This window comes from Oryzias latipes, chromosome 23 (genome assembly GCF_053564925.1).
Source record: "Oryzias latipes strain Hd-rR chromosome 23, Olatipes_Hd-rR_3.1".
In the NCBI taxonomy this organism is placed as follows: Eukaryota; Metazoa; Chordata; class Actinopteri; order Beloniformes; family Adrianichthyidae; genus Oryzias; species Oryzias latipes.
Genome location: NC_136259.1, coordinates 17,457,637 through 17,470,326, shown reverse-complemented (window position 1 = coordinate 17,470,326; position 12,690 = coordinate 17,457,637). Strand labels below are relative to the sequence as shown.

Here is a 12,690-nt window from a genome sequence, read left to right as displayed (position 1 = left end):
ATGTACATTGTCTCACAAAATGATACTTCCTAAGACAGCAGGTACTTTGAAGATCCTAAAGGGGGAGGAGAGGGTGGCTAATGATCTTCTGATCATTGTTAAAACCCTCTGTATACCATAGTGCAGCTGGAGAACCAAACAAAGATGCAGTACGTCATCATCCTCTCTCTTGAGGATACTGAGAATCTGTTTGCCCCCTTCATGTTAGCTGAGGTGTTAAAGCACCTTTTGAAGTCGGTCTCCATGTACTCTCCCAGAAACTTAAGCTGTGCATCCACTTCAGACACTCCTTGCTTATGCAGATAGGTTCTAGATCAGTCTCGTCTCTCATTCCCTATGATCTGGCTAAAGGGATCAGGATGGAACAGTTCTTGATCACTAGTCAAGTTTGAGTTCTGTTGCTTAGTTTGACCTTGAAGCATGCAATCAGGTGATTTAGCTTACCAGCTAGCATAGTATTGCCCTCAGGTGATGTAGTGTTGCAATTTTTATCATCCTAATTATACTGAAGCCACTGTGATTCCTACTAAATTGATTTAAAAGCTTTAACTAGTTTGCAGGTCCAATTCCCGCCTTGCCTGCCCATCTGTCAAAGTGTTCTTGGGCAAGACACCGAAACCCACCTTGCCTCTGGTGGAAGGTTGGCACCAGTGTTTGGCAGCGGAATCAGTGTGTGAATGTGTGTGTGTGAATGGAACTGTGACTATAAAGCGCTATACAAGTATGCACCATTTACCATTTAATTTGTGTTTTTCATTTTGTCTTTTAATTTGACATAAAATAATGTATTTTTTAGGCAGTCTTAAAAAAGTATTTGATTAACAAGGTTAAAGTTAAATATAATTACATTGCTTTCCTAGTTAAAGCAATAACAACAGTTCACCAGATTCCAGACTGTATGAATAATCACATTTAATAATTAAAGTAAAATACATATAACCTCCGAGTTATATGTATTCTACTTGCAACCCCAGCAAATGATTAAGTAGTTACACTCCGTCTTGTCCTTCATAGATAAAAGCTCCCTCTTGACTCAGTAAACACACCTTCACTCAACAGGCTGGATATTGACTCCCTGGATCAATGCTGTCATATACTGTTTCCCTTATTGCACACATGTAGGATCATAACAAAGCATAAAGAAGCAAAAGACCTACTGCCTCCAGCAACATTTGATTCGTAAATATCCTACACAATCTGCCAGTGTTACCATATGGAATTCTGTTCCCTAATCAATTTGTTGCTGATATGTGGATATAATAAACTGTTGCCGGAACACAGGACACACAGAGCATGGCACAAAACAGATATGACAGACCTAGTTTGTTTACTATGAAAAACACCACATGGATCAATAATCTCTTAAGAATGACAACGACACCACATGAGCCAAATATAGAGGTAAATTCACTAATTCAGTAAGCAAATACTTTTTTTGTTTTTAACAAATGTTTTTAACAATATGGAGCACATATATAAAACTGTAAGCTTAAAAAAGGTGAGGGGCTGGCGGGAGGGCGTGTAAACAGAGGAATAATGGGAAACGGGGGTGGGCTTACTCCGCCCTAACAGTTCCGCCCACTTCTAATAAACTACTGCTGCTCTGCAAAAACGATGTCCTAGAAAATGAAACAGGTTTTTAGATTATGGCTAAAAACGGCATAAACAAATTGAATCTCTTATAAAATAGATCGAAAGATGATTGGGATGGGACTTCAACGACCAGGGAATATTTGATTTTTGGCTTTTAAAACCGCAAATACTGTATAGCTTGAATGCATATGTAGGGTAAATCCTGTAGTGTCAACCAAATGCCCAGAGGTTGTGTTCTAGTTGCTTTCACTGAGAAATATTTGTCTGCATCTGAGAAGAAAATAATGGAACTTGAGTTGGACATGCTAATAAACTCCAATTTTACTGAAACATTATGGTGCGATGTGACGGTGTGGCAACGTCAGATGGCGAGGGGGCCCACACTGTTTTTATTTTGTGTATTTGTGTATATTTTATGTATAAAATATCTACCTGTGGTGCCACCTGGAAGATGATGAAGAGCCCAATGGGAGGGGCTCATCATTTAAAAGGGTGCATCACAGGTAGTGAGGAATGAGTGAGACGGAGGTGTCTATGTGGATATGGCCCTGCGTGGAGCTAGTGGAGAGCTCACCGTTCTTGAATAAAGAAAGCACCCACTCACCTTGGCTCCTTTGCATCCTTTTCCGGCGGGACCCCGTCACATGCACTTATAAAATCAGACTTTGTCAGCTCTAAACAGTCTCCAGCAGGGTTGGAGTATCGCTTTTGGTTTTTATTTGGTACAGTTTGCATTCTTGTAATGGTCCACTGCAGTGTGGGTTGCAGATTTTTAGACCTGAGGACAGCAACTCTGCATTTGAAATGCCTACAGGTATAGGAGAGAGGTTGTGTGTGTGTGTGTGAAGTTTTTTTTTTTTTTTTTGTCTGTGCGTTCACACAAAGTGAAGTAACAGGATCATGGCCAGTGGGCCAGGTAATGACTCCCACACCAGCTCCTTCATGCAGATTTTTGCTCTGTGCTCCAGCAGTCTTAATGATAGCAGTTGGTACACTTCTTATTTTGTGTGTATGTGTGTACTTGTGGCCTTACTCAGCTCCATTCATGTGTGTTTGATGCCATGCTCGAGTGAGAGAAGTAGTCAGCCCGAATGTCAATGTGTCATATGACTGAAAAAGCGCACCACAGCTCCTGCTCCAGAGTAACTTATGCAGCCTAAGGTTATTGGTATGTATAAGATTCCACGCAGCGCATGATGATACATTGGTAGTATGGTAATTGGGTTTCGCTGGGCAACAGAATGGTTATTTGCTGTGCAGATCACTTAAAAATAGAAACTCAATGTGTACTAGCGGTGTAATGGTTTTAAAGGTTATTTTATTTTATTGCGTATCTTTTTCTTCATTTAAAACATTTTCGTTGCTCGTGCAGAGATATTTACACTGCCTATGTTTCCATCTGTGTGTTGATGCATAAGTGAAAACTCTCTTATAACTGTTTTCATTACATAGATTTCGGTAAACCTGAAAATGGCGGAAAATGCATTTTTTTTTTTTTTAAAAAGCATTTTTTCCTTGCCTGTTTGACCTTCTCCAGGACTTGCATTAGATGAGCATTTCACCTGAAGTCCCACATGATCAGAAACACCTAAAGTTGCTGCTTAAAGTCTTTAGCTGTAATTCATGAACTTTGGCTTTACTGATCCTCTCAAATGAAAAATCTTTATGTACTTAAATGTAAAACTCAGAAAGAATGCTTTGCACTTTGTTGTGATTTTGCCTACTATTATATATGTTTTTATTTTGCAGATTGAAGAATTTCACAGTGCTTATATTTCTTCCTGTCAGGGCTGTGGTTTCCATTGATGTGAATAAGCAAAACATAAAAGTTCAGTCCTTTTTCCTTTACACTTGTGTGCATTTTGAATGCATGCCATCAATCAAACTGTTGTCAGCTAATTTTTCTTTAAAAAAAAAAAGACTACATATCATATGTTTCTGTTTCTGGATCACTGAAGTTAAAAAATAACTTTTTAAATTGAACCTTTTTTTTCCACATCTTGCAATGAATTATACATTCATTATGGTGAACAATAATCTGAGTTTTAAAGCTTTTTTAGTGAATTTGTTTACAATACTCACTGCTTTTGAATGACCTATACAGCCTCATAGCAATAATTGCCAAGGCCAGGAATCATCTCTTTTTCCTTTCAGTTGCTCGCTAATTGTGCCACCTTATCAAAGGCTGGGAGAAACAAGAGTGCAGATTAGCTTTCATTCAGAGCCCATCTAATCCTTTCAGCTTTCTTTCTCAAAATCAGTCATTACCAGGCAGTAAACAGCTTTTTTTGACAGCAGTGTTTACTGACCAAATCAGAGAATACTGGACTTTTAATTTTGCATAAAAATGCAGTCAGGAGTCAAGCTTTTCATGACAGCTATTTGAAATTGTACTGATGTTGTTCAGTTTCGTTCCCTGCAGTGTTTTCTGCAGTGTTCACACAGAGTGAAACAATTCCATAACCATACTCATACAAATAATGATGTATATTGCTTGTCTGGGTAATAATTAAAAAACAATTATCTAGTGCTTTACACATTTTCAGATAGTTAAACTCTGTTCTGTATTATCTTTTTAATCAATTTTTCCAAAACCCAAAGGTAGTTGCATACATTTAAACTACACTTTTATTAAAATTTAGCATTTTGTGAAGCAATCTTACACTTTTGATTCAATATGGATATAAACGAGTCTTTTGCAGTCAAATGTGTTTTTATCTGCTATATTTCATCACCACTTCATTTATTTCCCTTTATTCTATACAATGGCCTTTGTTCCTGCTTTATGCAGCCATTTCAGAACATAGCGCATGCAAGAAACTAAATATAGCACCGGGAAAATAGTTTGAATAACTCAAATGTCAGACACAACCATTGTCTAAACTAATCTGTATGGCATACAGTGCAGATTCTTTCCTGTGTTGGTGGGTGGCATTGCATTGTAATGCAAAAGGGTAGATTCTGAGGCATTGCTTTTGTAGACTGAAACCTTCCACGGTGGCATTGCAATGGTCTCATTTAAAACAAAAAAAAGAGATAAATGTCTTCTAAGCAGTGTCCTTGTCCTTCGTTGGAGATATGCTGAAGACAGATAAAGAGACAAGAAACTTCCCTCTGCTGAGTCACAGTCTGCAGTCTGTTAGAACAGTTTATTATTCAACCTGTTGCCTTTTTCATCCTGCACAGCAAGTCTGTGACCTTTTGACACCTAGATGGAGATGAAAGCTGCAGCGCCTGTGGAGAGAACTGAAGTAGATCGTTAACCGTTATGTTACAATCAAGAAGTTAGGCAGCCCATTTTAGACATATTTAAAGATTTCATTTCTCAATTTTAGAAACGGTCTTTTATTTTTTTAATCATCAGAATAGGCTGGCGTAACTCCATACATGTAGAAATCTTGCCACACTATGCATGAGATGCTTCAGCATTTTGTTGCCCCTATTTTTATAATACATTTAAGTTTTTGCACATTTATGAAAGTTTTTGCATGAAATTACACGCTACTTGGAAAAGCAATGCCTAAATTTGCTTTATAGGTCAGCATTTCTTAATGTAAAATATAGTTTGCTGCAGTTATTAACCAACAACCATTTGTGGATGTTTTCATATTTTTTTCTATTGCAAAGCTTTTATAATTTCTCAATTACGGGTTATTTACAGGTGCTGGAATTTTAGAAAGATAATTTCCTAAATTGGATTTGTAGATGTATTGTTGCTGTGCATTTGTGAACCCTAAGCTCCTCACTCACATAAAATACAACTTTTGATTGTTGGTTTTGCCTAAAGCAGTAGGAACTCACTATGATCACAAATAATTGTAAATGTGTAAGTGCCATGATTAAAAAAAAAAGCAATGAAAAACTCCTAATCGATAAGAAAAACCCACTGAGGACAAAGCACATAACAGAAAGCTAAAAAATACATTACAAACTACAAATATATTCACTTATTAATTTCTCATTTAGAAAATATCAACAAAGGCTGCGAGTTATGAAAAATACCATTAAATAAATGAGTATTTCTTTGAGGGGCATCTGCCTATACACATTTGATGCTTTTTATGACCATTGATGGAATCTAAAGGCATTAGTCATTTAAAATGGCTATATGCATATGCTTTTTTTATTAGATTCTATTAATTATATAGTCTGTTATATCTATGTTGAGTTGTCTTTTATGAACTGAATATTTCACAGAAATCAATCAAAGGCATGCAAGTATGCACTAAAACTAAATACCGGAGGGTTGAATAAATCATGTTTCCAGTCCTTCAATGTTTTAGTGATGATTGAGTATCTTTCAGATAAGTTTTACTGAGATACCTTGCACATTCACATCAACATTGAAGTGAGAATAACTTTTATGGTCAGATGATTGTTTTTGTTTTTTTTTACAAAACATGGTAGACACATTTAAAAAGTATTACACACTTTAACCAACCACGCTGGTATTGCATGTTACACTTTGGCTACCCCCAAACTGAAAAATAATTTTTTTATTTTCTTTAAAATCAATTGTGAAACCCAAAGTAGGAAACGTTGTCGATCTGTTGTGTCAAGGTTAGTGATTTGCACAGAGAGAACCCAATACAAACTTTAAGTGTTAGCAAAAAACTTCTTAGTGGCTACCTACATTAATTAATCATTTGTGTTTATAAAATTGTTTCACAAATTTTGATTTCAATGTCTATTTTATATGCATTTCTGATATATTAATGAGTATTTTTATACACGTTGAGTCAAAACTTGAAACCTTTTATACCTTCAGTGTTTTCACATATACAGTATGTGTGTGGGACTTTTCTGTTCAGTGTGGTAGCCTGGGGCTCCATATATGATGTGGTCTTATTAAATCACTGCTAGAAAAGGAGGCACAGACACCAGAGATAGGAAGCACAAAGAACGTGAAGCGATTAAACCCCTACTCAGACCGGCTTAGCAAGGAAAGCTTTACGGGAAGCCAACAATAGTTGCATTCCTTCTAATCTTCCTTCTTTTTTTTCTCTTTCTTCCACTTTCTCTCCTGTGCTCTTTACCCTGTCTTCCTGTTCTCTTTCTCTGTCAAATAGATTATGTCTTTTCTTTATGCCTGTCTGCTCTGCAGCGCATTAGGCTGCTTAACTTTACAATACTTGTGTCAGGTCAAAACCAGCCCTCCTTCAATCTCTGGAGTTCAGGAGAAAAAACTGTCTTTCTGTGCACAGAATTACTGTTTTTTTTAGGTGTCAACCTCCCTAAATAGTCTTTTTCCTTCTAGTAGTTAATGTCAACCTTCTTTTTTCCTTTTTAAATGTGAGTTTTCAAAGAAATATAAGGCTCTGTGTTGAATTGGCAGCTTGTTAAGTTTGCAACTTTTTTCTCTTAAGCTATGGCAGACCGAGCATGTGTGTCCTTTCACGAACACACAACGCGGTTTTTGAATGCGCTTTTAACATATGGTCTTCACATTGATTTGTAGCTATTCGATAGTAGCTTATGTACTTACAGTAGGTGGTGCAAAATTTTGAAGCAGTGCAAATCTCACTCCAGGCTTTTTTTTTCCACAGCTCTTTTCTGATAGATGAAAGAATTTGTGTCATAGAATTCTGGCCGAGCACAAATCACAATTATTAATTTCTCCTCCATGATCAACTTTCAAATGGTTGCCAGTTCCATGCATTAAAGAGGACTCTACCCATATGTCACTACCAAAGCCAAGTCCCGGATTAGTCTAAAGTCAATTGGTCTAACTTGCAACGTGCACTCAATGGCAGTGGGTTTTGTATGTAGAGTAGCTTTATTATCATTATATTGGCATGTATTTATCACCCCTCTGAAAAAATTCCTTTAGATTATGTCTTCTGAAACATATTTGTACAGCTTTACTTTGTAAACTTTTTAGGAATGAATGGAAGCTCTTATTCCACCTTACCTACAGAACCATTTAGATCTTCCAGCCAGAAGGAATCACTCATCAGTCTGCCAGTGACTAGTTTTCAGAACAAGAGTCATGAAATTCCCCCTCTTGTACAATAGCTGAGCGCCTCTTTCTTCCAAGCTTAAGTGTTATAGTGGACTAGACCACCTGGTCTGGGAGTAGAAGAGAAGGGGTTTCTGTCCCACCTTACCACCATCCACATCCCACCTGCATTTAGGCATCACCACTGAATTCCATCCATTAAGAATACTCCACAAAGTCTAGTCTAATAAGCCAGGTTCACTTCCACATATAGAGCAACCATTGTATTAAATAAAACTGCTTCAGCTCCTGTACTGACTGGGCTTTCATTCATGGACCGCTGAAGCTGGTGCTCTGCCAGAGCAGAAACATGATAAGTGTTTATAAAACCACTAGTTTGGGAGTGTTGGGATATTCTCTTTTCCCCAGATAAAACAGGTGAAAAAGAGTCTGCCCTGATCGAGTTGCTCTGTGCATGCATATGTGTGTATCTGACATCTCTGAATAACACCCTTCTTCTGATCTTTCCCTTTTTCTTTCAGGTGTGCCAGAAAGGAGAAATGTGAGCGATCATCAGAACCACGGCGCTTTGCTTCAGATATCAAGCAATGTGTGCGTCTCAGTGTCCACCCGAACAATATATCTGTGTCCCAATTTAGTGTCACGGTAAGTTGGAATCAAACATTAAAAGTATATACTGGAAGTACTTCTGGTATTGGTTTTTTCTATTTGAAATTTTTAAAATAAAGGATTTCTTTTTTACTCTGGCTTCCAACTCGGGAGACAAAATTTGATTTGGTTTTTATTTGTGGTAATTCAACATATTGTTGTTTGATGTTAAAAAATGATTTTCAAGACGCAAATAAGCATTTGGTTCAGTGGAGCCAATTTGCAGTAAACAGTGAGGATGACTGAATGTGTTGCAAGTGAGAAATCTTGTCTGGCCGATTTACAGCATCACACTCTCACACTCTCATATTTTGTAATACGATGTAATTATGCTCCGAGCACTAATGAGTACACAGTGTTGACTTTATAATCCTGCTTTATGTCATTTTACTGCCTGCCAGGGTGCGTCCTCTCAACTCGACCTGACAATGTCCAGCCCTAACCTACGGAAACATTTCAACAAAATGTCAACCACTGTAAACAGTGTATACTTTAGTTCAGTGTTTATTATGTTTATTGGAACAGGATTTTTTTATTCTGCTTTTTGCCATGTGAGAGAATGAATTTTATACACATATATCACTGCAGGGACTGGAGAAATGCCAACTCAGACAGCTGTTCTTGAATTTTTTTTGAAATAATTTTATGTGGGAGAATATTTACTTTAATACACAAGTTTTATTTCATTTCTATCTTTGTAGATTTTCTGCATCAAATTTAAAAAAATTGAAAGTAAAAAACGTAAAATTTAGAAGGTGTTACATTTGCTGTTGTTAAACACCTCGTCATAATCTTCTGTATGACATATTTCCAATCACAACAAAACTGGGCTTGAATCCAGAAACAAAAACATTTAATAAATAAATTTTAACAGGACATAAACTGTGGAGAAACACGTTTCTCATTATTAAACTTGATTCATGTTGATTATGCCTGCAGCACATTGTGCCAAAACAAACAGCCTCCAGTTTTTTTTTTTTGCTTTGATGTTTTCCAAGTATATGATAAAGTGAACAAACTCATGCTGACAATAATTTGTTTACATAAAAAATGGCAATTGCATCACTTTCACCCACACAGGTATCATGGCTGAGTATTTGTCTATTAGTCATTTATTTTAAAATTTCACTTAATTTCCGTAATGTTTTAAGGACCAAAAAAAAGTGTTTTAGCTGCCCTTTTCCGACTTTGAGCCCCTGCCCCTCTAAAGTCCAGTGCACGAGTCAGTTCCAGGGTAACAGTATGACACACACACTGGGAATGTGACATGCACATGCATGTGACAGGCTCTCTTGAACGTGCTTTTAGCATACGGTGTTCACACTGAACTGTCGCAATCTGATATTAAAGTACTAGCGCTTGTTCTGAAATGTCAAAGCGGTGCAAATCTCGCTCCAGGCTTTTTCTTTTCCAGCTCTATTCCGATAAATGAAAGACTTGGTGTCATGGGGTTCCAGCCGGGCACAAACCGCATTTATTAATTTATCCTTCTTGATCAATCAACGGTCAGCATATCCGTGTTTTGAAAAATGTGTCACTACCAAAACCGAGTCCCTGATTGGTCAAAGTTTAACTGGTTGAACTTTTGACGTGCGTTCAATGGCCGTGTTTTGTACAAAGAGCCTGAAAATTAACTTAAAAGCTTGCAATAGCAATGTGCAAACGGAAAGATCGTGAACATGGAAGCATGTAACTAGCGTAAACATTTGTTTACACGACTTTTCTTTGGAAAGTGTTGCTCAAATGCACATTTCGAGCCTAGAGAAGTATTTTTTTTTCCAGGTGTACACGTGATGTTTTACAAATTTCAAGAGAGTGCCTTTATGTCTAAGACTGTATGGGCATTTTTATTTTCATGGGAATATCAGAGACCTGCATGCAGCTCCTCTGCGGATAGATACATTCAGGACCACTGTAAATGCGATTAAGCAAACTTCTTTCCTATAAAGCCAAAATTCTGTAAAAGTTAGGCAATAAATAAAGGAAAATGTACAAGGTAGAAGAGAAAGAAGCTAAGGAATCAGTTTTGTGTGATCTTGTGTAGCTGTGTCTGTCCCTATCGCTTTCTTTTCATTAAATAGCAATATAAAAACAGTGCAGGTCAGCCCTTCTTTGTCGCTGAGGCAGCTTTCAGTAACATTTCCAAGTGTACTACTGGCCCAAATCGATGTATAAACCAAGGCCTCTCTGCAGACACAGTTTTCCATCAGTATGTATATTTTGGTCTTGACCCTACTTCCTTCCCATCAAACCTCCTCCTCTTTAATCCAAGGACAGCCTCTTTTTCTTTTTCCCTTTCTACATCACCTAAGGCCAATTCTCCTCAGGTGCCAAGACAGCTTACGCAGCATTTTTGAATAAAGAGGAGGATTTGCATTTCTTATTTCCTGAGGAGTCCTTTTTACCATGGCTGTTGAACAGTTTTTATGGCTGTGCTTTTTACCTGTCCTTCATTGTTCACTGCATCATGCACAAACATCAGTCCTCCTGGTAGATTGTGCTTCATAAGGGTCTAACTAGAAGCAGGTGCATAACTCTTTTAACAATGCTTTTTATTTTATTTTAGCCAGTTTAAGAAATGATGTGTTTAATCAGGTGATTATGTGTGACATTCCTCTAGCCATTGATGTACAAACGGTATATTTTCATAAGTTAATTTCTGTTTTCACAAGCAGGGCAAACATTGCAAATTTGTGTACATTACAGTCGAAGGTTGTCTGGATTTGGGATATTTTAGGATATTACAAATCTTTGACTTTCTTCTTAAACACCTGGACTTGGACGCACTTTTAGCATACAGTGTTCTGAGCCCGGTGTGAACGTTGCATCAGTCTTACCACTTCCCTAAACTTTTTTAATGTCATTTTGCTGGTTTTTGAGTCGATCTATGTTGGACTTGATATATGGTTGTGAATTTATAAACATTTTTTCTTTTTGACAGCTGGTACTGGAAGCCCATAATGTCCCCGAGCTCTCAGCTGGTGTCAACTGTACCTTTCAAAACCTTGCTGAGATGAACGGATTGGTGGAAGGAAACCGGATCAAGTGTTACAGCCCAGCTGAAAGAGAAATGCCTCGGATTATCGTTGACAAAGGTAAGAAGTCGTCCAGTATAATCAGACAAAGCTCACATTTTACATTAATAAAATAAAGAATTCTGAAGTAAAAACATGTCTTAACACTTCCACAGTGTTGCTCAAAATGCAAGGTTTTCTGCAAAGCAAACATTTATTTTGATGTCCCTGAAAAATGCTTTTTTTGTAAACTTTATTTTTGTTGCCATTAGCAACAAGCCTTAAAGCAATGCCTTAGGAGGTCTTCACTTATAAATAAACATAAGTCATTAGTTTGTTGTAGAATTTCTATACCCTCATTCCTTATAGTGGTGGGATCCAATATCATAACCACCTAAAAATGTCAAAATCCTATCAACAGTCACCTTGGAAACTCATGGGTATGTGACATAGTCACAGACAGATTGTATGAATACATGTAGAACTGAAGGGAATTCTGAAAGTGCTTTGACAGAAAAAAACTATTTGTTCATCTGTTTGACATGTTAGTCGCATGTAAAGCTGCTAATGCCGCAGTCCTGTAAACATCCATATGTAAACAATCACATATGAAGCAAATCGAGCTCTGCAGCACCGCCGCCTCGTTAGATTTCAGTCTTTGGAAAGATCACACGGATTTCTTGTTTTAGGTGAAGAAAATGTCATCACATTTCTATTTGTTGATCTTCCGTTTATATTAGTACTCATATCTTCGTTAAAAGTGAGAAAAGGATAAATTGCAGACAAAGTGAAGGGAAGGAAGCAAGGATATAGTGAGCAGGCTTCAATGTAACATTTAGGTGGCCTAATTAGGACAGAGCTGTTGTCAGTGGTCCTTTACAGTGATTGATGAATGATTCCTTCTTTGTTGGAAAGATGGAAAAAGACACGGGGGAGGAGGCGTGACAGTGTTGAAGGAAGTGCAGAAACCTGTGTATAGACATAGTGAGTATGAGAGAAGGATGTATAGAGAGCAGTTACATATCTGGATATGGTGTTGAATTAAACATGAACTTCATTAGTGCCAGACAAAAGGACACAACAAATAATGGGCACAGTCTCATACACACACAGACCTGCACACAAATACACATAACTGCTGTTTCATCTTTTTTTCCTTTTACCTTGTCAAATACACTCTCAAAGACATTTCAAGGGGGGATATTGTGGATCCCAGGGGAGAGCTGTCTGCATCAACTTTTGTTTCTTGTACAGCTGGAGGGACAGGGAGACTTGACCTAAAAAAAATGCTTCACCACTTTGCTTCCCTTTCAAGATTTTGTCTTGCTATTGCAACAAGCCATGGACCTGTGGCGTCTCACAGTTTTCTTTAATATGGCCAAGCAGTACAAATCCATATTCAGGAATTAAATGGAAATCTAAGCATGAAAACCGAAAAAGTTTATCTGGAAATTCTTTCTGACTCTACTCTTATTA

At 37.4% G+C, this 12,690-nt stretch overlaps 1 protein-coding gene across 3 annotated transcripts in view; it reads left to right on the top strand.

Annotated features, from left to right (window-relative positions):
- plxna4 (plexin A4) overlaps positions 1 to 12,690 on the top strand; it is a 259,710-nt gene that overhangs the window by 186,027 nt on the left and 60,993 nt on the right. For all 3 annotated transcript variants that reach the window (XM_078942272.1, XM_023952327.2, XM_023952326.2), the window contains 2 exons: positions 8,074 to 8,197; positions 11,142 to 11,295. In XM_078942272.1, coding sequence (XP_078798398.1) covers positions 8,074 to 8,197; positions 11,142 to 11,295 — 278 coding nt within the window. The remainder of the gene's footprint in view (positions 1 to 8,073; positions 8,198 to 11,141; positions 11,296 to 12,690) is intronic.